The sequence below is a fragment of the Mirounga leonina genome, unplaced genomic scaffold (genome assembly GCF_011800145.1).
Source record: "Mirounga leonina isolate KUSES-001 unplaced genomic scaffold, KU_Mleo_1.0 Mir_169, whole genome shotgun sequence".
Lineage (NCBI taxonomy): Eukaryota > Metazoa > Chordata > Mammalia > Carnivora > Phocidae > Mirounga > Mirounga leonina.
The window spans coordinates 19,002,249-19,028,091 of NW_023270431.1; the positions used below are offsets into that span (position 1 = coordinate 19,002,249).

At 36.5% G+C, this 25,843-nt stretch overlaps 2 protein-coding genes across 2 annotated transcripts; both read left to right on the forward strand.

The window, feature by feature from the left end:
* The first annotated feature begins 1,387 nt into the window (after positions 1-1,387).
* Positions 1,388-2,293, forward strand: LOC118017312 (olfactory receptor 5AC1-like). The gene has a single exon (XM_035015115.1). It carries the CDS (start codon positions 1,484-1,486, stop codon positions 2,291-2,293), a length of 810 nt encoding a protein of 269 aa, XP_034871006.1. The 5' UTR covers positions 1,388-1,483.
* A 15,805-nt stretch (positions 2,294-18,098) lies between these two features.
* On the forward strand, positions 18,099-19,005 carry LOC118017426 (olfactory receptor 5H2-like). Its single transcript, XM_035015320.1, is given in 3 exon segments — positions 18,099-18,408; positions 18,411-18,833; positions 18,836-19,005. Coding segments are annotated over 3 exon segments (903 nt in total).
* The last annotated feature ends 6,838 nt before the right edge of the window (positions 19,006-25,843 follow it).

Sequence of the window (25,843 nt, forward strand, 5' to 3'; positions counted from 1 at the left end):
ATTGACTAAATCAACATTGTCAATTGAAAAATCATCCATGTACTATGTTAAATTCCAATAAATATATTTGAATCAATCTTTGGAATCTTTATTTGGTTTTACTATTATATTTTCCTATTTCCATGTCACATTACATTCTATTAAATGGTTTTATGTTTTAACACCACTGCATACTTGACTTTCATACAGTTCATATTTTCCTTGTCTCTTCAAAATACTTTTATAAGAATTTTATGCTTATGCTATCACATTAAAAAGCAATTAGGGTTCTAACTAAAAATTAATTGAATTCTACTGATATATTTATAATACTAAGATTCTAATCTGAGAACATATTTTGGCTGTCTATTTCTTTAGAAATTGTATAATATTCTTTGTTAAGTTTTTACAATTTTATTCACATAGGTCTCACATATTTTAAAAATATTTCAATGTATTTTAAAGTGTATGGCTATTATAATTGATATAGTTCCCTCTTATTTCTCTTTCTTGTTTGCAAAGGATAAAAATCTAGTAATTCTTTTTGTATCCAGCCTTCATCTGGTACTTATTAAAGTCATAATGTTATTTAATTATAACAATATAACATTAGAAAAAATATGAATTTATTTCCTATAATTATTATGATATTTCCTTATATCTTTATTATATTACTTTCATATCTCAGATGTATTGCAGTTTCTAAAAAAATACCATACAATAATGGTCAGAGTAAGCATTTCAATCTGTTCTTAATTTGAGGGAGATGCTGTACCATTTAGAATGTATGCTATTGGTTTTGATAACTAATCTTTAGCGTATTTAGTTTTTAAAATTTTTTTGTTTTTTTACACAGAGAGCTCACATACACACATGAGTTGGGGGGAGGTGCAGAGGGAGAGAGAGAGAAAGAGAATCCTAAGCAGGCTCCATGTCCAGCACAGAGCCCCATGGGGGGCTCGATCTCACAACCCCTGAGATCATGACCTGAGCCGAAATCAAGAGTTGGACACTTAACCAACTGAGCCACCCAGGTGCCCCTACCATATTTTAAAAAATTCTATTTCTATTTTTAAAGATTTTAAATTAGAGGGTGATTATTAAACTACAAGCAATTTTTTCCAAATAAAAAAATAAGCCCACTTTTCTTATACAGCAATGAATTCCATATATATATGGAATATATATATATTCCCCCTAATTTTTGGGAACAGTTGCCCAAATACATACTGTTTGTAAAGAATACTCAAGTGTAAAATTAAACATTCTGCGTAAAGGGATATATAAAAAAAAGAAGATACATTTATTTTCAAATAAAATGTGATTATTTTCATGGTATTTTATGACTGTGTTCTTCACTTATTCTTTCATTTCAGTGATCAGCTTCAGTGAATCTGATGGAAACAAAACACAGGTGACTGAATTTGTTCTCACAGGACTTACAGATCGTCCAGGGCTGCAGGTCCCCCTGTTCCTGGTGTTCTTGGTCATCTACCTCACCACCATGGTGGGCAACCTCGGACTGATTTTTCTCATCTGGAAGGACTCCCATCTTCACACTCCCATGTACTTACTCCTTGGCAGTTTAGCCCTTGCAGATGCTTGTTCCTCATCCTCTGTGACTCCCAGGATGCTAATGAATTTTTTATCTAACAATCATATGATATCCCTGGTTGAATGCATCACTCAATTTTATATTTTTGCTTCCAGTGCAAACACAGAATGTTTCCTTCTGGTAGTGATGGCCTATGACCGTTATGTAGCCATATGTAACCCCTTGCTTTATCCAGTGGTGATGTCCAATATATTCTGCATTCAGTTATTAAGTGTTTCATATATTATTGGGTTTCTTCATCCTATGCTGCATGTTAGTTTGTTATTTAGATTAACTTTCTGCAAGTCCAATGTAATACATTATTTCTACTGTGATATTTTACAACTGTTTGAGATTTCCTGTACTGACCCTAGAGTTAATATGCTCCTGATCTTTATATTTTCAGTCTTTATACAATCTTTCACTTTTATGACAATTATCATCTCTTACTTCTATGTCCTCGTCACCATTCTGAAAAAGAAGTCTGAAAAGGGCAGAAGCAAAGCCTTCTCCACGTGCAGTGCCCACCTGCTCTCTGTCTCTTTGTTCTATGGCACTCTCTTCTTCATGTATGTGTGTCCTGGGTCTGGACGAGCTGAAAATCAAGATAAAATATATTCTGTATTTTATACAATAATAATTCCCCTGCTAAATCCTTTTATTTACAGTCTGAGAAACCAAGAGGTGATAGGTGTCTTGAGGAGAATAATAAATACATAAATAGTTCTTTTTTTTTTAAGATTTTATTTATTTATTCATGAGAGACAGAGAGAGAGAGAGGCAGAGGGAGAAGCAGTCTCCAAAGGAGCAGGGAGCCCGATGTGAGACTTGACCCCAGGACCCTGGGATCATGACCTGAGGCAAAGGCAGACGCTTAACCATCTGAGCCACCCAGGAGCCCAATATATAAATAGTTCTTAAGACAAATTTTAAACTTGCTTTTTCCAAACTCTGCAAAACACAAGGGATCTGAAGTTATGCAAATTAGCCCTGGCTTTATAGTTTTAGTAGAAGGCAATGACTAAGGCAGTTTCTGAGTGCTGTGTGATGAAAGTCAACTTCAGTGGATATTTGTTTCAGTGGAAGATGATCTTAATATCACAGAAAACTGAATTCTTTATGAAAAATAGAACATCTTTTTAAAATTAAGTATTTAGAATTTGTGCTTTTTTAGTCTTTGTAAATTTCCTCTAAATTAGATGTAATAGTTTAAAATTTTATTGTGGCAGACATTTGCATGTTTCTTTGTTGAAGCTGTTGTGACTGAGCCAAGACAATTGTCTAGGATCTACATCTCAAAAGTCTTGCTGCTTTTCCAGTTTGCATTCCCACCAACAGTGTAAGAGGGTTCCCCCTTCTCCATATTCTCGCCAACATCTGTTTTTTCCTGTGTTGTTAATTTTAGCCATTCTGACAGGTGTGAGGTGATATCTTATTGTCATTTTAATTTGTATTACCCTGATGATCAGTGATGTTAAACCTCTTTTCATATGTGTTGGTTATCTGTATGTCTTTGGAAAATTGTCTATTAATATCTTCTGCCCATTTTTTAACTGGGGCTTGGACTCACAACCCTGAGATCAAGACCTGAGCTGAGAGTTGGATGCTCAACTAATTGAGACACCCAGGTGCCCCTGGTTTATTTATTTTCTGCATGTTGAGTTGTATAAGTTTTTTATATATTTTGGAGACTAACCCTTTATAAGATATGTCATTTCCAAATATCTCTTCCCATTCCAAAGGTTGCCTTTTAGTTTTGTTGATTGCTTCCTTCACTGTACAGAGGATTTTTATCTTGATGAAGTCCCAATAGTTGATTTTTGCTTTTGTTTCCTTTGCTTAAGGAGATATATCTAGTAAGAAGTTGCTACACTTGAGGTCAAAGAGGTTGCTGCCTATGTTCTCCTCTAGGATTTTGATGGCTTCCTGTCTCACATTTAGGTCTTTTATCCATTTTGAATTTATTTTTGTTTATGTGAAAGAAACAGTCCAGCAATTGCATTACTAGATATTTACCTAAGGAATAAAAAAATACTGATTCAAAGGGATACATGCACCTTGATGTTTATAACAGCATTATCAATAATAGACAAATTATGGAAAGAGCCCATCAACTGAGGAATGGATAAAGAAGAAGTGGTATATATATATATATATACTATGGAATATTTCTCAGCCACAAAAAAAGAATGAAATCTTGCTGTTCGCAATAACATGGATGGAGTTAGAGAATATCATGTTAAGTGAAATAAGTCAGTCAGAGAAAGACAAATATCATATGATTTCACTCATATGTGGAATTTAAGAAACAAAACAGATGAACATGGGGTGGGGAAGAGACAGGAAAACCATAAAACAGACTCTTACCTATAGAGAACAAACTGAAGTTTGCTGAAGGGGAGGTGGCTGGAGGGTGGGGAGGATGTGTTAAACGGGTGATGGGTAGTAAGGAGGGCACTTGTGATGAGCACCGGGTGTTGTTATGTAAGTGATGAATCACTCAATTCTACACCTGAAACTAATATTACATTGTATATTAACAAATTGGAATTTAAAAAAAAAACTTGAAAGAAACAAAAAGCTTGCTATTTTTCAACTGTTCAGAGACTCACGTGAAGTGACTTCTTGGAGGAAACTGTCCCTGAAGAAAGAAAATCTTCTTTGTAGTGAAGAAAATATAGGAGATTGGTGGATTTTACTGAGAAGAATCATAATTGGGATAAAATAAAAAGTAAACTATTGAATAAAAGTATGGTTCAATTGTATGAAAATACATAGTACCTTTTGTCATGGAAATTATTGGCAATATTGGTATTTCAGAATTTGCGGGTATTGGAAGATTTCAGGACATATCTCCTCAGATATTAGGAGTATACTGTATCTTTTCATGTTTAATAAAGCAGAAACATAAATTTACATAGTTACTACTCTTATAATCTCTTACACATTTACTATTACTCAAGTAAAAATAATTTAGTTCTTTGGTTAGACAATGCAATATATCTTAATTTGGGTAGGTGCCAATATGGAAGGGTTTTTATTTCTGAAATGATTATGAAAACTTCCAGTGTAATATTTATTTTTCTTTCATTGGCTACTCCACAGGAATGTATAGTGACTTTCTCTGTTGGACATCTAAATTTAAAGGAACTCTGAAGTGGCAAATGTATAATTCATTTGAATCTGTACTATCTTTGGCTACCTATTACTGTTGCAAAATCTCTAGGTGATGGCCTGATATTGCTGAGCCATAGGGAAGAATTAAGAGGAAGAATCATGTATACAGAAAATCTGATGAATAGACATAATAGGAATGCAAGGCAGGAAGATACAAGGCCAAGACTGAAGTCAGCTCTGCCTGTTTCAGACTTTTGAAAGAGCTTTTTACAGGGCACAAAAAGAACATGAACTTAAAATGATTACATCAATGTGATGGGAGATCTAAACAGGGAGTGACAAGAAGAGTGTACACATTGAAGCCAATTGAATTCAAAATTTCTACAAATCAAATACAGTTGGGAGAAAATGGTCCTTGTCATAGAAATGGAAGGACATAATAGAGGCATCTTTGGTGATGATGGAGATTTAAATGCCTATTCTATCCATGTTTCTGCAAGGTCCTCTGTCCTCTCTTCAACTAGGCAAGGGGAAAGATTTAGATTTGTGAATAAGGACACTGTTACTTCAAAATACAGGTGCTGTGAAACCATAGTAATATTCAAACTCATCAGAAAATTTCATATATTGGAGTATTTATCTTTCAAAAGTATTTTAGGAGACAACCTCCTACTGAAGGGATCTATGGTATGTTTACATCAGCTTAAAAGCTGTTGATTCTGGAATCGGCAAGTCAGAATCAGTCTGAAATACAGATCATCAAGCCATTTCCTAGAAACAAATGAAATCTTGGATTCCTAAGCTGAATAATCATCAGTGGACAGCACTTATAGCATCCCAACCATAAGCATATGTTCCTGGCAAAGAGTCCCAGACTCCAGGGGTAAAGAGCATATCTACAACCTTCTAGACAGAGAGACTGGGTTACTGATAAAGGAAAGATAAATACAGTAATGTTTTGTCTGCTGCACTGAGAATACAAAAACAATGGGACAACATTTATAAACTATTGAGAAAAAAATACTGGGTTCCATGAAGAGTATTGGGACAAACTGTATGCAGAGCAACTGCGCATGGCCCTGCAGTCTGAGTGCACTGCTTAACTCAGAGGCAGTATTCATGACACAGTATTGTGTGGCTGGCTGCCTGTATGAGACGCTGTAAGCAATGAACCAGTAGATGATGATAGTGTGACTGGTAACTGTATTATAAGCATTCAGTTAGAGTTCAAAGACAATAAAATAAATTAAATAATATCCCATCACTCTTTTAGTGGAATTTTGGCAAATATCAGAGGATACTCCCTTTTAATTAAGAGGCCCTATGTAAGTGTTATGTAGTATAAACTGTGTCCTATGACTCACTAGGAGGCAGTGTTTTCTGCTTTTCTAAGCCCATAAAAGCAAGTTTAATCATTTCTTTGGTTATTTTTTGGAATAACCACAACTTTAGGTTTTTGAGAATGGGCAGCTTGAGAGATATTCAGACCTGCTATAACAGTTAGCATTGAATGGCTCATACACTGTAAGTCACAGATCACACTGCTTATTGATTCCTATCACAGGTACTATTGATAGCTGCCCATATCTTCTCTAGCTGTACTTCTGCATCTGAGGGCTCTCTCTGATGGCCAGAACTATTCTACCCTTACTTAAGGCAGACTAGAAGAACTGGGAAATGAATGTTCTAGAATCTCCTCCAGACCATCTATTAACCAATGACTGATGGTACTTGGTGAATAAATATCCCCAATCATTTGCCCTTTGGTTGATATAAACTTTTTGAAATTTGTGGCCTCTGGTGTTTCAAAAAAATGATTAAACTTGGCTGCCCACTGTTGTAACTGGTTTATAAATTACACTTTATTGGGTACATTTCCTTTCCTCTCTCACTTCCTCACTTTCTCACTCATCAACTATTCACAAATAAATTATTTCCACTCAAATCATGTTTCAGAGTCTGGCAAAACACGAACTAAGATGCCCCTGCTCCCTTAAGGTAGTACTGTATATTTTATACAGGAATCAGGCATACCTGTACTATCTTATTTCAATATGACATAATTATTACTTGGCATAATATTATTTGAAGATAGACTGTGATTAACTAAAGTGATATACTGTATATCCTAAGGGAACCACCAAAAAGTAGATAATGTGTAAATAATAAGCCAAATGTGGATATAAAATGAAATCACAAAAAAGTCTCTATTAATCCAGGGTGCGTGTGTGGCACAGTTATTTAGCTGTCTGACTCTTGGTTTTGGCTCAGGTCGTGATCTCAGGGTTGTGAGATCAAGCCCCAAGTTGGGCTCTGTGCTTAGCGCAGAGTCTGCTTAAGATTCTCTCTCTCCCTCTGCCCCTCCCCTCTGCTTGTTCTCTCCCTAAAATAAATAAATAAATCTTTTTAAAAAAGTCTCTATTAGTCCAAAAGCAGGCATGAAAAGAAAAAAAGGAGAATGAAGAACAGTTATAATGGACAGAAAAACATCTATCATGTTAGCTAAAATGATAGTTTTTAATCCAACCACATCAATAATTTCATTAAATATAAATGGCATTATATACCAAGTATAAGACAGATTATCTGATTGGATTCAAAAGCATGATCTAACTAAATACAGTTCAGAAGAAACACACATCAAATATAAAGACTTAATTAAATTAGAAGTAAAAGGATGGAAAACAGATCCACTATGCAAACACTCATCAAAAGAAAGCTGGAGTGACTATCAAACAAAATAGACCTTAGATCAAGAAATATTACCAGAGATAAAGAGGGACATTGCAAAATTATACAGGGTTCAGTTTATCAAGAAGACAAAATAATACTAAATATGTAAGCACTGAACAATGGAGCTTCAAAATATTTAAAATAAAAACTGATAGAATGGAAAGAAGAAATATATAAATTCACAATTATAGAGTAAGACTGTAGTACTCCTTTTTCAATAATTGATAAAAAAAGATGAAAGAACATCAATAAGAGTAAAGAAGACCTGAAAAATACTATCAACTAACATGATATTTATAGAATATTCCATCAAACAGCAGCCATACAGTATTTTTATGTGCACATTGAATGTTCACTAAAATAAACCCGATTCTGGGTAATATTTAAAATAATGGAATTAATGCAAAATATAAAGCATAACAGAATTAAACTTGAAATCAATAAGACAAATATATCCAAGAATCTCTATATATTTGGCAATTAAAAACCATCCTTCTAGGGGTGCCTGGCTGGTTCGGTCGGTGGTATGCAGGTCTTAATCTCTGGGTTGTTAAGTTCAAGCCCCATGTTGGGTATAGAGATTACTTAAAAATAAAATCTTTTTTTTTTTTTTTTTTAAAGAGCCTTCTAAATACCCATGGATCAAAGCAATAGTAACAAGGGAAAGAAGAATATATCTTAAATACAATGAAAATGAAAATACAAATATTTAAATGTGTGGGATATAGCTAAAATGGTGCTTAGAGAAAAATTTATATCATTAAATGTTTATATTAAAAAAGAAAAAAGAGTGATGTGACGAGCACTGGGCGTGATATGCAACTGATGAATAACTTAACTCTACATCTGAAACTAATGATGTACTACGTGTTGGTTAATTCAATTTAAATTAAAAAAAGGATTGAATTAATGTTCAAACCTTCTTCATTAAGACACTATAAAAAGAACAAATTGAATCCAAAGCAAGTAAAAATAAATTTATAAATTAAGAGCAGAAATCATTTAAATTGAAAGAAAAATAATAAAGAAAAATCAAAGAAATGAAAAGCCTTGTTCTTTGAAAAGATCAATAAAACTGATAAGCTTTTAGCCAAACTGGCCAAGAAAAGAAGAGACTTAAGTTACTAAATGACCTAAAATGCAAATATCTGGAGAAAGAAGATACATTGTTACAGATGCTATAATGTTTAAAGGACATTAAATACATATCTTGAATAGCTTTATGTACAAAAATTATGTCCACTAGATGAAATGAACAAATTCCCTGAAAATATACAAACTACCAAAGCTTATTTAATAAGAAACAGTAACCTGGGGTGCCTGGGTGGCTCCACTGGTAGGGCGACTGCCTTTGGCTCAGGTCATGATCTCAGGGTCCTGGGATTGAGTCCCGCATCGGGCTCCCTGCTCCTCCGGGAGCCTGCTTCTCCCTCTCCCTCTGCCTGCCCCTCCCCCAGCTTGTGTTCTCTCTCTCTGTGTCAAATAAATAAATAAAATATTTTTTTTTTTTAAAGAAGAAACAGTAGCCTGAATATTTGTGTGTGTGTGTGTGTGTGTGTGTTTTAATTTGAATTTTTGGTTAAAAGTCTTCAAAGAAAAGCCCAAGTCCATATATTTTATATAAAACAGATAAGCAGAAGTAGCTAAATCATCTTCCAGGAGTTTTGAGGAGTAGTACATAAACCTTTTAGATGTTCTAGAAAAAAGATATAAGTGCAGAGAATAGTAAGTAAAAATATATTGTTATCTGAGCTTTGGTCAAAATAACACACAAATCTTTAACTTATGAAAATCCTTTAGAGACTTCCTTTCTTCCTTTTTCTCTACCTCCTCCAACTTAAAAGTATATAATCAATCCCTCCTCACAATCACAATGCAGCTCTTTCTGCCCATAGGTCCTGTCCCTGTGCTATAATAAAAGCAGCTTTTTGTACTTAAAAAAACTAAAACCAGAAACCAAAACAAAAAAAAACACAGGAAATTATGGCCTAGACTAAAGGTTCAAGGGGCTTTACCCTGTAAGTCCACTTTGAATCTTGATTTCTAGTGTTAAAGAAATGGAGCCAGAGGAGAACATGTTACCCCTGGTGCACAAGGCTAGCATGGGATTGGCTAGACCAAAGCCGGGTGGCCAGTTTGAAGAAGAAGTAAAATGAAGCTGGCCATCTTTGGCAGGAAAAGTTCATGAATAAGTTTACTTTTCTGGTCAGGATGGAGAGAGAGATGACTGGGCCTGTTTTAGGAGAGCATGCCTGGGGGAACTACTTGGCATTTCTGCTAAAAGGGGAGAAAAGCAATGGTAAGTCAAAGGCACAGACTGAACTATGGATGCTCCCTAAACACACCCATGTGGTCACACCAGAATCTAGTTATTTCATATATCATATTAGTATCTCCTTTTATTTTATTATTTTTATTTTTTTAAATTTTTTTCTTATTTAAATTCAATTGATTGACATATAATGTATTATTTGTTTCAGGGGTATAGGTCTGTGATTCAACAGTCTTATATAATACCCAGTGCTCATTACAACACATACCCTTCCCAATGTGCATCACCCAGTTATTCCATCCCTCCACCCGCCTCACCTCCAGCAACTCTAGTTTGTTTCCTATGATTAAGAGTCTCTTATGGTTTGTCTCCCTCTGGGGATACCTGGGTGGCTCAGTCATTAAGCGTCTACCTTCGGCTCAGGTCATGATCCCAGGGTCCTGGGATTGAGCCCTGCATCGGGCTTCCTGCTAGGCAGGAAGCATGCTTCTCCCTCTCCCACTCCCCTTGCTGTGTTCCCTTTCTCTCTGTCAAATAAATAAATAAAATCTTAAAAAAAAAAAAAAGAAAAAGAAATGGTTTGTCTCCCTCTCTGGTTTTACCTTGTTTCATTTTTTCTTCTCTTCCCTTATGATCCTCTGCCTTGTTTCTTAAATTCCACATATCAGTGAGATCATATGATAATTGTCTTTCTCTGATTGACTTATTTTGCTTAGCATAACACCTTCTAGTTCCATTCACATCTTTGTAAATGTCAAGATTTCATTTTTGATGGCTGTGTAATATTCCATTGTATATATACACCACATCTTCTTTATCCATTAATTTGTTGATGGACATCAAGGCTCTTTCCATAGTGTGGCTATTGTAGACATTGTTGCTATAAACATTGGGGTGCACATGCCCCTTTGGACCACTACATTTATATCTTTGGGGTAAATATCCAGTAGTGCAATTGCTGGGTCATAGGGTAGCTCTATTTTCAACTTTTTGAGGAACCTCCATACTGCTTTCCAGAGCGGCTGCACCAGCTTGCATTCCCTCCAACACGTAGGAGGTTCCCCTTTCTCTGCATCCTCGCCAACAAATGTCGTTTCCTGACTTGCTAATTATAGCCATTCTGACTGGTGTGAGGTGGTATCTCATTGTGGTTTGATTTGGATTTGCCTGATGCTGAGTGATGTTGAGCACTTTTTCATGTGTCTGCTGGCCATTTGGATGTCTTCTTTGGAGAAATGTCTGTTCATGTCTTCTGCCCATTTCTTGATTGGATTATTTGCTCTTTGGCTGGTGAGTTTGATAAGTTCTTTATAGATTTTGGATACTAGCCCTTTATCCTATAAGACATTTGCAAATATCTTCTCTGGTTCTGTTGGTTGTCTTTGGTTTTGCTGACTGTTTCCTTCCCATTGAGAATGATATTCACTGTGGGCTTTTCATAGATGGTTTTTATGTTATTGAGGTATGTACCCTCTATCCCTACATTGTGAAGAGTCTTAATCAAGAAAGGATGCTGTACTTTGTCAAATGCTTTTTCTGCATCTATTGAGAAGATCATATTGTTCTTGTTCTTTCTTTTATTTATGTAGTGTATCACATTGATTGATTTGCGGATATTGAAAAAACCTTGCAGCCCAAGAATAAATTCCACTTGGTCATGGTGAATAATCCTTTTAATGTACCGTTGGATCCTATTGGTTAGTATTTTGGTGATAATTTTTGCATCCATGTTCATCAGGGATATTGGTCTGTAATTCTCCTTTTTGGTGGGGTCTTTGTCCTTTTATTTTAATAAACGAATTTCCTAAGAGAAGGAAAAAAGGAAATGCAGAAGGTGTCAGAGTATGGACTTAAACTCCTTTCTCTAGAGCTTTCACTCTCTGTATTAAGCATGAATAGCAGTTTACAAAAGTATGTATACTGCATAATTTCCCTATCTGCAAACATGTGGATGTATGTATGTATGGACACTGTGCACAATAGTTAAAAGCATATGAAAGCAGTGGTAAATCTGACAAATAATGTGCAAAATGTCTACTCAGAAAAAGAAAAAAAAAGCTTTTCTGAATGAAATTGAAGAATACCTAAATAAATGGAAAGGTGGGTTGGAAGATTCAGTATTGAAAAAAATGTCAATTCTCCCTAAATGCACCGACAGATTTAATAAAAGCCCAATAAAAATCACAGTAGGATTTCTTATAGAAACTGATGAAGCTGATTCTATTATTCACATGGAAATGCAAAGAATGCACAATAATAGTCAAGACCACTTTGAAAATGAACAAAGTTAGATGTCTAACAATATCTGATTCTAAGACTTCATATAGAACTTCAGTATCAAGACAGTGCTGTATTGTTGTAAACATAGACAAATAAATCGGTGAAACAGAATAAAGTCCAGAAATAAACTCATAAATATATGGACAGCTGATTTTACAAAGGTAAAAAGTAATTCAGCAGAGAAAAGATAGTTTTTTCAACAAATTAAGCAGAAACAATTGGATATCTATATGCAAAAAAGGAACTCTGATCCAGATAATACACAAAAAAGGATAATAGACATAAATGTACAATCAAAGAAATACAACACCAAAAGCACCGTCCATAAAAGAAAAAAAAATTATAATTAACTTCATTAAAAGACTTGCTGTTCAAGAAATATTTTTAAAATAAAATGACAAATCAGAGAATTTCAGAAAATATGTGTAAATCATTTAGCTGATAATGGACTCATATTCAAATATAAGGAGTACTATGAAAACTAAAAAAATAGAAAACAAATAATCCAATTAAAAACTGGCAAAAGATTTGAATAGACTTTTCACTGAATATGGCATACAGAAGTCAAATAAGGGCACCAAATGATGTTAACCATCCTTAATCATCAGGGAAATGCAAATTAAAGCTACAATGAAACACTACAACCTACCTATTAAAATAACTGAAATTGAAAAGACAATCCATACCAGAAGCAACAATACAGACCTTTTGTACTCATAGCAAAACAACAAAATGTGTTAGGAGATAAGGACACAACATTTAAGGGGGAAGGAAATTTCAGCCAAGTTTTGTTATGTTAAAAGCTACCTCTGGGGGTGCCTGGGTGGCTCAGTCAGTTAAGCCTCCAACTCTTAATTTCAACTCGTGTCAGGATCTCAGGGTCATGGGATGGAGCCCTGGACAGCTCAGCACAGATTTGGCTTGGGATTCTTTCCCCCTCTCAAATAAATAAATAAAATCTTAAAAAAAAAAAAAAGTACCTCTGCTCATCATGCTGCTTACTCAACCCTTTTGCAGAATATTCACAGTGAATCCTCTTTCATCTATGTTAATTTTTCACTTTCTCTTGCACTATCAACATTCTAAGAATGTTGGAAATCCAGGAAAATGGGTTAATAAATCTATCAAAAAATACGTCTCTTTTCCTTGCCTATGTTGCTGGCCATGATGCAACTGGAGGTTAATTTTTTTTTAAGATATCAAATCAAATTGTCATAAACAAGTAAATTAAGTTTTATTTTTCTGAACGAATGTTCATTGGCAACTTCCTCTGTTGAGACAAATCTGAACCAAGTTTTAAATCCCTCAATAGTTTTACATTACGTTAGGGTAAAGAATAAAGCCCCTGACCCATCCTCCAAGGTCCCTTGTGATTATATGCTGGCCTCCCTGACCCCAACTGGTTCCTGCCTGCTTCTCTCATAACATGCCAGCCACATTTGCAATGCAGTGCTTCTCCTATGATCTGGGCTCTCTGATAATCTAGGCCCTCCAACAATAAAGGTCTTGTGGATGACACAAGACCAGAGGCAGCAATCACCATGTTAGAAATGAAGACCCTCAGGCTCCTCCTAGATCTACAGACACAGAATCTGCATTTTAACAAGATTTCTCTCTAGGAGATTCACAGGCATTAAAGTTTGAGAAGCACTGAGCTATGGTACCTCTCACTGCAGTGCTTTATCTTTGTTTCCCTTTGCACTTCCCCTGACCTTTGCCTACTAAGATTTTTCATCAGATTTCAGCTTAAAGTGTGGAGTCAGGTCAAAGTCTGGAATGTGAGCTGCAGTTTGCGTGAGGAGGACCACTTTCCTTGGAGTTGACTCCTGAAGGGAATCTAAACTCTGGCCTCAGTAAAATCATGTATGATTAAAATAAATCATGTATGATTAGCTCAGACAAGAACATATTGATCAAAGCACTCAGAACACCTATTTTATAGATACTGATTTGCATAAACATGTCAGAATTGTCATTTGTCGTGGAAAGCAGGGGCATAAAGCGCAATTTCTACTGTTGCAACTAGAACTGTATACGTGACATGATGTTTTTGATCTCGCAGGCTGTAATGCCCGATGGGACTCCTGGACTTCTCATACAGATTCAAATCTGCAATGCCCAGAAGAACAGCTTAGTTTTGTCCTAAAGGGAACCCTTGGATGCCATTAGGGGAATTTTAGCTCTTCACGCCGTCTTCTTCTGGCAAAAGCACACAGTTGTACAGTTGGTTGACTCTTGTGTTCAACACAAATTTATATAAACAGCATTTTGCTGAGTTTGGTAAATGAAGCCTCCAAAATGAATCAGTTTGCAAAGAGTTGCTGCCTGTGCTATGGTCATTCTGGTGCAACAAAATTTTTTTCCACTTGAGAAAGCCCAGCCTTGATAGGATCTCCATAATGTCTTAAGAGATATTGGTAAGAGATTGATTTATGTAATACTCATTGTTTTTTATAGAAAGTTAAAAATACTGTTATGTTTATAAATAATTTTGATTTGGTTTATAACATGACCAAATAGCAGGTTGAAAATGGGAAACAACTCGTAGGATACTATATATTAACTAACTAGAATTTAAATAAAAATTTGAAACAAACTAGAAAACAAATAGTGAATAATCTAATAATGTTTTACTATTGTGAGTAAAATCTGGGTAAGCAAAATGGCTCGAAGACTAAATTGCACTCTTTAATCATCAATCATAGCAAAATTATAATGACTCCATAGGATAAGCTTGGTGAACTAGAATGTTAGACAATTTAAAAATGGGTTTAAGGATTTAGGTCATAATGTTTCCCATGTAAGAAATCTTTCTGATGATTCTGTTCAAAATGTTTATTCCATTTAATTAACCACATTCTCTGATTAAGCTTTTAAGTTAAATCACTAAACTGTTCACCTGTGTATCCTTTCACCCACTTCTGACAATAATTTCATTGAGTAATTTATATATATACATAGGAGGAAAAATGCAGAAAATATCCCTCCAGGGTTCTTTCTACTTTCTGACTTAATAAAGGCTCAATGATTGAACTTGAATTTTCAATTATTTAGTAGTTTGGGATTGTATGGAGGGAAACCCATTCCAAATAAATATACATTTACCAATTGCAATCATTGGCATTGGCTATTTAGATTGCCTGGATTAGGTTCCAGTCTTTTGTTCGATTTTATTCTGCTAAAAACCTGGTGGAGAGGAAAGGGCTCTCGAGTAAAACGGGAATAGCTAGAGAAAGTCAGTTCTAATTACTGTAAAAACAAAGATAAAGTAACTTTTAAATATGGAAAGAACTTTCAGCAGTGCTCATATATTTGTGAACAATACAAAATTTCTGGCCTAAAATTAAAATGACAGTTTCTATTTCATACGCATTTTCCATAGAAAAATAAAGTTGGAATTTGGAATGAAAGAAATAGAAATGATACCCAGTATTGACAACTTTTAATGAAAACCAGAATTAAGACAAACATTTAGCCCCAATCTCTGAGCTTTTCCCTTTATTTCATCTTCAGCCTTTCTCTGATACTTCCTCTATCTCTCTTCAGGGCCTGGCCTTTCCTATCCCTACCCATCTATGAACACACTATGGATACTCAGTGGGCAGCAGATGATCCCCACTGCTCCCCACATTCCTTGGAATACCCTATTTCATTCTCCTCACTGCAGTGCCCCTTGTTTCCCATTCACTTCTTATTACTCTCTGACCTCAACTCTATCAGAAAATGGAAACTGCTCTCATTAAACCACTATGTGTCGACCTCTGAGAGTCCTGGACCTGGGGTGGCGAAAGAACTGAGAAAAAGAGACGACAGTATAGAGAGGCACAGGGGACCCTGAGCAAACAGCCCGAGGTGCCAAGGTTTATTTTCCATAATCTAATATACCTTCTACGATGATATAGGTCTATAATGATTTAAAGCAGGGGTTTAGTATAAGGCACATTCTTCCATGTACACAGGGTTAGTTAAGTGAAGCAGTGGGAGTGGAGAAGGAATAAAGAAATCTGTAACTGGCTGTGATCAATTAATTGTAAACACCATTGTACTCAGACCTTAACACAGGATAAGAGAACAAAGGAGGGAGTGCCCAGTGTGCTGTTTACAGCTGGCTTCCTATCTACAAAATATCTTCTGCTGTGTACTTTAGAACAGACCATACACATCCCAAGGGCATTTCACTCTGATCCTTTTGGGTTATTTTTAACCCTGCAATCTCGAGTTTTCTCAGAGATCTCGGAGACTGAATGAACATGCACCAGTGGTCGTTGTGGCGTTCTGTTTCCCACAACTATGAATCTCTTAATTCCACACTTAATGATCGCTGATCACTCCTTATTCCACCAGAGCACTTTTCACTTTTGGCACTGTACTTCACTTTGTCCTTCTTGAGTGTTTTTCTCTCTTTAATTCTGGAACACTCACCTTTCCTATTCCTTCATGTTTCTTTGATCACTCTGCTCAGTGTCCTTACTGGTCTTTCCTTTTCTTGTTTTGTCTAATCCAGAGCTCTTGGTTGCAAGAGGAGATGGGTTAAGTGAGTGGGAATTGGCTTTAATATAGAAATGCTAGGGGATTGGAGAAATCCACTGGAAAAATGGGCAGGAACACAATGCCAGAAAGACAGCCTGTCAAACAGCCAAAATCATGTCCCTAGTATATATAGCTTGATAAGAGCTTCTGTCCTTGCTCCTGGATGCAGAATGCAACAGCTCAACTGATAATGCCATTGTTGTGGGTGTAGGATACATTTTCTACTTTTCCCTTGGTTGATTTTGTAATCAAAACTCTCTTTTTTTTCCCCTGACCCTTTGTGTCCTTCTCTCCATATTCCAAATCCAGTGTAGGTGAGTTTGGCAAACCTACATCAAGTCCCCTCATTCTAGGTGCTAGGGGATGGGAATGTCAACATCTATAACTTTTGGCCTCTAGACCAGATGACAGCTTTTTCTGCCACCAGGACTCATGTAGCAGAACATAGGATCAGATGTTATCCAACAAATACATCATGTATACCCATTTTCTAATCTCTTTAATAAAACTTCTTTGAGTTTCTTTCTATGTCCTCTTTCTTTTTACCTTATGCACACTCTTCAATGGTGAATCATATATAACTATGTTTTTAGTCACCCTAATGGCTCCCAGTCATCATTTCTATTAAGCTCTTATAAAACCATACTGCTGAATATATCTCACGCAGATGTTCCCAGAATGTTCCTTGTGAAAACTGGCTACCACACCTGAGTCCTCAGTCTCAATTTTTGATGACCATCTACCCAGGCACAAAGTGTCTTCTTTTTCCTTCACTGACCACCTCCCTTCCCATCTAATATGTCACTGAGTCCTAGTGACTGTACATTCTGGTTGACTTTGAGCTACCTCTTTGTCCTCCTCATTACTCCCCATGTCATATCACACATAGTCTAAGAACTTCATATGCTGTTTAATCAACTGGCAACATTTATAAAATGCATATTATTACAACCAATTCATGACCTACCAAATCAATTTCTATTGTAATATCTCAGAATCTATATTTTGTACAAGAACTCTCCTAGATAATTTTGATGCATATTTTGGCTTGGGAATCACTGGACAATAATAACAACTTCCTGATTGGTGTCCTTTACTCTAGTTTCCTCTCTCTTCAGCCTATTTTCTACAACCAAACATTTAATTTAATAAATATCTTAGGATGCCACTTCCTTTCTTAAAATTTTCAGTCCCAACCTATTGTTTGAAGGATAAATTTGAAGATGTTTCACAGGGCATTGACTCACTGTACAATCCAGGCCCTTCTAACATCTTTACTTTTGTTGCTGCATCAATGTCTTACACACAGAATTTGCCTACCTCATTCAATGGTTACCCCATAAATTTGCTCATGTTCAGAATGTTTTTCTTGTCTTCCAAATCTGCTTATTCTGCACATAGTATGAACTTAAATAGTTGTATTTTTCCAGTATAACAATTCCCACAAATAGTTGCCTTGTTAGAATAAATAAAATTACAGCCCACTGTATGATTTTATTTCAGTTACCCTCACTGAATTGTCTTTTATAAATCTTTAATGAATGTTCTTTTTAAATATACCACATTTAATTTCAGAAGCCATCTATTAAGATTATGGAAACTAAAAATACAACAGAGCTGGAAGAGTTTGTTCTCACGGGACTCACATATCAACGAGAGTGGCAAATTCCCTCGTTCCTGGTGTTCTTGGTTATATATCTCATCACCATTGTGGGAAACCTTGGTCTGATTGTTCTCATCTGCAATGATCCTCACCTTCACATTCCCATGTATTTATTTCTTGGGAGTCTGGCATTTGTGGATGCTTGGATGTCATCTACAGTATCCCCCAAGATGTTGGTCAACTTCTTTGCCAAGAATAAGATGATCTCTCTCTCTGAATGCATGATACAATTTTTTTCCTTTACGTCGGTGCCACCACAGAATGTTTTCTCCTGGCAACAATGGCATATGATCGGTATGTGGCTGTATGCAAGCCTTTACTTTATCCAAGAATTATGACTTACAGACTCTCCATGCAGCTGTTGATTTCATCATTTGTAGGTGGCCTTTTTGATGCCATAATTCATATAGGCTTTTTATTCAGATTAACCTTCTGTAATAGTAACATAATACATCACTTTTACGGTGACATCATGCCATTATTTAAAATTTCTTGTACTGATCCGTCTCTTAATATTCTCATAGTATTTATTTTTTCTATGTCAATTCAGATGCTCACCATTCTGATTGTTCTTATCTCTTACACATTAATTCTTTTTATAATCTTAAAAAAGAAGTCTCTGCAAGGCATAAGGAAAGCCTTCTCCACCTGTGGAGACCATCTCTTATCCTTCTCTTCATGTATGTGCGCCCTGAATCTGCACAGGCAGATGATCAAGATATGATGGACTCTCTATTTTACACCATAATAATTCCTTTCTTAAATCCAATGATCTACAGCCTGAGAAATAAGAAAGTCGTAGATTCACTGAGAAAAATGTTAAAGAGAAATGCTTAGATTTCATACTAGTATCTATTCTCCTTCCATTAAAAAGACAAAATTGTGCCAACTAATGTTACTATGAGTTGAGTAGTATTTAATTTTTTTTTTTACAATTATAATTGTCCTAGTCTTTTAATGACTTAAGGTGGGAGAACCTAATATCTCCTTAAAATATTTGTGCATATTATTCAAATCACACAAGGAATTTTAAGCAACTATTCATATCATACTTAAATAATTAAAGCAGAAAACAAAAATGAAAATATTTCACAGGATTGTCTGTTCTTTGGTGTGACTTTATAAATGCATTAAGTACTAAAGTAGCACAGTGCCTCTGAACAGAACTTGATTGTGATGTCTTTAATACATAAACAGCTGTATAGCCAAAATCCATGTTACATTTAACTGGATAGTGGAGGCAGATTTGTGTCTGAGTGAACAGAGGCAAATCCCAGGAATTCTGCCAGCCATCAAAAGGTTTCTCTTTCTACTTTATTTGGGGCGTGGAGAATTTTACCTCTTTTGTGGATTCAACTCTGATATCACAGAGAAATAAAAAGAAATGGGAGCAATGAGGGAAGAAAATGACAAGGGTTTTAAGACAATGAAGAAAGCGTCAGGCGAAAGAGATGCTCTTAACTTAGTGTGCTTCTTAAAGGAAGTTAGAGGCAAGTTGCCTCTCACTTTCTATGATGCCTTCTATAGGCCCTTTCTAGCTGTGTTTGTATGTTGTTGGGCAATCTAGACAACTTCACTAATAAAGAAAGCTAACAGATTCAACTGAGGATTTAAGTTGGGGTGGACATAGACAAAAGTGACTGAATAGGAAAGAATGGTTTCAAATTTCCTAGAAGTAAAAAAAAAAAAAATTAAGCTAGAAAGATTAAGAAATCAATAATATGTAGTTTATTGGAATGTGCTGGTGACAATGAGGGGCTTTAAATGCATGTTACCGAAGTCCAAATAATGTTAACATGATATAATGTCACAGTGAATGCCTACAGAGAGTTAGAATGTTTTGTGCCTCAAAGTCCATAAATGTTAGTTTTCCTCACACTCCATTTGCAAAGTGTAATGAGTGATCCCACTTCAATCCACACCTACCCTTTCTCTCTACCACTGATTCCATACACAATCCCACCGATACCACTGAGGCTGTTATCCCCATAACTACCCACTTCCGGGATTTGCAAACTCTAATTACTTATCCTTACCTTCTTGCTGAATCTCTCTTACTTCCTGAACTTTGTAAATTTAGCTCAGATTAAATGATATCTCTTTTCAATAACATTTAATAGATTGTCTTTGCTACTAGGTCAGGTAGTATTATATATGGTATATTTATGTAGATCTCTCTATATATACATATGCATAAATTTTTTGCTTGTGTGTAAGTCCAGATTATGTGATATAGATCTACTTAGATCTACACTTATATCTATATCCATATATCAATAAGTATCTTCTTCACCCTGCATTTGTTCACCCTGGAGTTAATTGAATTTTTTTAAAATAAACCTTGGTTTAACATTAAAGTCCTTCCCCCCTAATTCTTCTAATGGACCTTGTGTTAAACCCATACACACCCATACACACAGTTACTGAAAGCCTTCTAGACACATCTCACTCTCTCAGTTCAACCTTTTGCCTGTATGGGTCTCTCCAAAGAGAATAAAATCCTCCATCCCACCCCACAACTGTCCATCTTATTTTGTAATTGAAATGATGTCTTTTCTTCAAGGTCTATCAGTTTAAATGTTAACTACTACCTTGATGCATTTCCAGATTACCACAAAGAGGATAGGAATGCATACTCACTTGAAGCATGTTAGTTTATTTATTCTTCTTAGATCACATTTGACCTTAATAGTACTTATGCTATTGTAGAATCACTGTATTGTGCACCTGAAACTAATATAATACTATACATTAATTATCTTGAATAAAATGTTTAAAATAAAATAAGTCATACTTCCATCTCTTTAAAAATAAATAATATAGTATATATACACTTTTCTCATCAGTTTACAATACTTTTTACTGTTCAGAAGATTGCTAAGAAAATTATCTTAGATTGTATTCAAAGAAACAATAGAATTAGGTTAAGACAAACGCCAGTCAACACTAGAACAGTATTTCTCAATGTCTGCGTTGGAGACAAGCTATAGCAAAATCTTATCGAGTATGTGTATTCAGTATATGTCAAAATATCTCTGGTATAGACATTCATGTTGTTCTTTTACAAGGGTGGTTCTTAAACTATAGTGGGCATCAAGATCATGTGGAGAACTTGTGAAAACCTATTGATAGGCTCCATCAGTAGTGTTTCTGATTTAGCAATGTTAATGCTGTTGGTTTAAAACCATACTTAGGAAACACTGTTTTAAAATAAGCAGTGAAACAACATTTTTATAATAATAAAATATTTAGAGACCAGTCAAAATGGAGTTTCTACACATTCTCTATCTCCTACTTAACCACAATCTGCAAATATTCTAAAGGTTTCTACCCTCTGCTTTGTACTTTCCTCCCTACTTTGGGAAGGTGGGTCCAAATTTCCATGGGACATTTGTTTCAAAGGATGAAGAATTGTGGACCTTTAAATAACTTTTCTTGGAAACCATGATTGAAAGTGATGATAGCCAATCAAAACTCCATTGCCTCATTTAAATAATGTTAATGGATGGGACCTCAGTTCATTTAAAAAAGTGAAATTTTAAGTAGAATTAACTTTTGGGATCATCATTCTCAATGACATTTCATATACCAGATGTTCCAGGGACGCCTGAGTGGCTCAGTCTGTTAAGCATCTGCCTTTGGCTCAGGTCATGATCTCAGGGTCCTGGGATCCAGCCCTGTATCAGACTTCCTGCTCAGTGGGGAGTCGGCTTCTACCTCCATCTAAATGAATCACTGTTGTGTGTCCTGATGACAGCATTCCTCCCTCTGGCTCCAAGACCTCTAGGCCACCGGAGCATAAGATCAAGGGAACATGAAGCAAAAATTATGCTAGTGGGCCCTTCAAAAATATGCTGGTGGGTTCCTAGGGGTAACAGTGAGTGGTGCCAATATCATACATTGAATGCAAACTCAGAAAATATATAGCCTTCTGGAAATACTCTAACGCTATAAGGTATCACCATCTAGTGATGCAATAAATGAGTCTCCAAAAAGGCTATTCCACCGTTCTATCAAACAAGTTGCTTCAGAATGGTGGGGAGTAGGATAAGATCAGTGAATTTTATGAAAATGGGCCCTTTGCTACGCTTCTTTGGCTGTGAAGTAAATTCCTCGGTCAGAAGCAATGTTGTATGTAATCCTACGATACTGGATAGTGGATAAGGAGTTCTGTTAAGCCCAAGATGTTGGTTTTGGTAGAATCAATGAATGAAGGTAGGATAAATCTTTATTTAGAATAGGTGGCTATTCCAGTAGGAGAAAAAAAAGCCACTTCCCTTTTATGATGGAAACTTTCCAATGTAATCAAACTGCCACCGGGTAGCTAGCTGGTCATTCTAATAAATGGTGATATATAAGCGACTCAATGTTATCTCAGCTCCTGGCAGATTGAACACTCAGCAAAGGCTGTAGCCAAGGTGGCCTTAGTAAATAAAGTCCATGATGTGAGCACATGCATGAATTCCTTCCCTGCCACTGGATCCTTTTGTTCATGAACCCACTGGATGATGACAGAAATGACTGAAGAAAGAAGCTGACTATTGTCCAAAAATAGGTCATTCCATCTACTTGATTTTTTAAGTAGTTCTCTGCTGAGGTCACCCTTTGATGATAGTTCTTTTTTTTATCATTTTTTTTATTATGTTATGTTAATCACCATACATTACATCATTAGTTTTTGATGTAGTGTTCCATGATTTATTGTTTGTGTATAACACCCAGTGGTCCATGCAGTACGTGCCCTCCTTAATACCCATCACCAGGCTAACCCATCCTCCCACCGCCCTCCCCCTAGAACCCTCAGTTTGTTTTTCAGAGTCCATTGTCTCTCATGGTTCGTCTCCCCCTCCGATTCCCCCCCTTCATTTTTCCCTTCCTGCTATCTTCTTCCTTTTTTTTTTTTTTTTTAACATATAATGTATTATTTGTTTCAGAGGTACAGGTCTGTGATTCAACAGTCTCAAAAACAGACACATAGATCAATGGAACAGAATAGAGAGCCCAGAAATGGACCCTCAACTCTATGGTCAACTAATCTTGGACAAAGCAGAAAGAATGTCCAATGGAAAAAAGACAGTCTCTTCAACAAATGGTGTTGGGAAAATTGGACAGCCACATGCAGAAGAATGAAACTGGACCATTTCCTTACACCACACACAAAAGTAGACTCCAAATGGATGAAAGACCTAAATGTGAGACAGGAGTCCATCAAAATCCTAAAGGAGAACACAGGCAGCAACCTCTTTGACCTCAGCCACAGCAACTTCTTCCTAGAAAAATTGCCAAAAGCAAGGGAAGCAAGGGCAAAAATTAGCTCTTGGGACTTCATCAAGATAAAAAGCTTTTGCACAGTGAAAGAAACAGTCCACAAAACCAAAAGACAACCGACAGAATGGGAGAAGATATTTGCAAATGACATAGCAGATAAAGGGCTAGGATCCAAAAATCTATAAAGAACTTCTTAAACTCAACACCCAAAGAACAAATGATCCAATCAAGAAATGGGCAGAAGACATGAACAGACATTTTTCCAAAGAAGATATCCAAATGGCCAACAGACACATGAAAAAGTGCTCAGCATCGCTTGGCATCAGGGAAATCCAAATCAAAACCTCAATGAGATATCACCTCGCAACAGTCAGAATGGCTAAAATTAACAGATGTTGGTGGGGATGAGGAGAAAGGGGAACTCTCTTACACTGTTGGTGGGAATGCAAATTGGTGCAGCCACTCTGGAAAACAGTATGGAGGTTCCTCAAAAAGTTGAAAATAGAGCTACCATCCTATCCAGCAATTGCACTCCTGGGTATTTACCCCAAAGATACAAATGTAGGGATCTGAAGGGGTACGTGCACCCTGATGTTTATAGCAGCAATATCCACAATATCTAAACTGTGGAAAGAGCCAAGATATCCATCGACAGATGAATGGATAAAGAAGATGTGGTATATATATATACAATGGAATATTATCAGCCATCAAAAGGAATGAAATCTTGCCATTTGCAATGATGTGGATGGAACTGGACGGTATTATGCTGAACGAAATAAGTCAATCAGAGAAAGACATGTATCATATGACCTCACTGATATGAAGAATTCCTTTTTTTTTTTTTAAAGATTTTATTTATTTGACAGAGAGAGAGACAGCAAGAGCAGGAACACAAGCAGGGGGAGTGGGAGAGGGAGAAGCAGGCTTCCCGCTGAGCAGGGAGCTTGATGTGGGACTCGATCCCGGGACCCTGGGATCATGACCTGAGCCGAAGGCAGACGCTTAATGACTGAGCCACCCAGGTGCCCTGATATGAAGAATTCTTAATCTCAGGAGACACTGGGGAGGGTTATGATGATAGTTCTTATGAGACACAAATATCTTCATGATTTTTGCCCATTCAGAGAGATATGCTTACATACAAATTTCCTTGTCTTCAATTTCCTAGTAATATTCCTTCAAAGTCTCTGATCATCCAAACCATTAGTCATAACTCATGGGTTGGTACATCTGGCCATTTCTCCTTCCAAAGTGAACAACCAGGTGCACTGCTCCAAGTTGTGTCATGTGGAAGATTTCCATTCACCTCTCTCTTTCAGGAATTTCACAGAGAGGGGTTGTAATGCTGCAGCTGTCCACTTTTGGATGATGTCTGCATTTTGTGCAGAACCATCTCTACACCAGGACCCCATCTTTTCCCCCCCTCTGTCAACTGATCATAAAGAATTCCCCCCATTGGTGCAGGCTAGGAAAGAGAGGCCAGTATAGCAGGAATAGGGGCCCTGAGCATTTAGGCCACTTCTTCATGCAACTGCTTGTGCCTTCAGGGTCTGCTCTGGCTCCTACATGCATAGAGCAGTTTCATTTCATTGCACAGTGGAGTGCTCCTGTGAATGCCCAACTTAATGTCTTGATAGATAAAATAACACCCAGCTTGTAAGGGTAGATTTGGTTGCATGTTCAATTAGTGGCCCATGGTTAAGCCGTCAGTCTAAACTAAGAGCCTGTAGGAGGCCAATGGCTGTTTCTTAAAACTAGAATAGTTATCCACTGAGGATAGCTGGGCTTGCTCCAAAATTCTAACAGCCTGCACTGTGGCTCACCTATAGAGGCCTATCAAAGGCTCCAAAACCTCCCTACTGCATCTGCCACTTCAAGCACCATTGGCTCTGCTGAATCACATGGCCCAGTTGGCGGAGCACCATGAACAGCAACTTATACTTGTTACAAAGCCTTCTCTTGTTCTGAGCCCACTCAAAACTAGCAGTTTATCTGGTCACTTGGTAAATGGGCCTGTGTAATACACCCAAATGAGAACGATACTGTGTCCAGAATCCAGAGGAACCCACTAGGTATTGTGACTCTTTTTTGGTTGCAGGAGAGGCCAGATGCAACAACTTATCCTTCACCTCGGAAAGGAAATGTCCACATGGCCTATATCACTGACCCCCTAGGAATTTCACTCAAGTACAAGGTCTCTTAATTTTTCTTTAAGTAGGCGCCATGCCCAATGTGGGGTTTGAACTCACAACCCTGAGATCAAGAGTTGCATCGTGTATGGACTGAGCCAGCCAGGTGCTTCGAATATTGTTGGATTTATTTCTCACCATCTGTCATGCACGTTTCTTACCAAGAAGCATAGAACAGTTGCTACTTCTTGCTCACTGGTATCAAACATCATAAT

Bases quoted from the DNA above. Each gene is read 5' to 3' on its own strand.
- LOC118017312 (XM_035015115.1), top strand. From the start codon at position 1,484: ATGGTGGGCAACCTCGGACTGATTTTTCTCATCTGGAAGGACTCCCAT.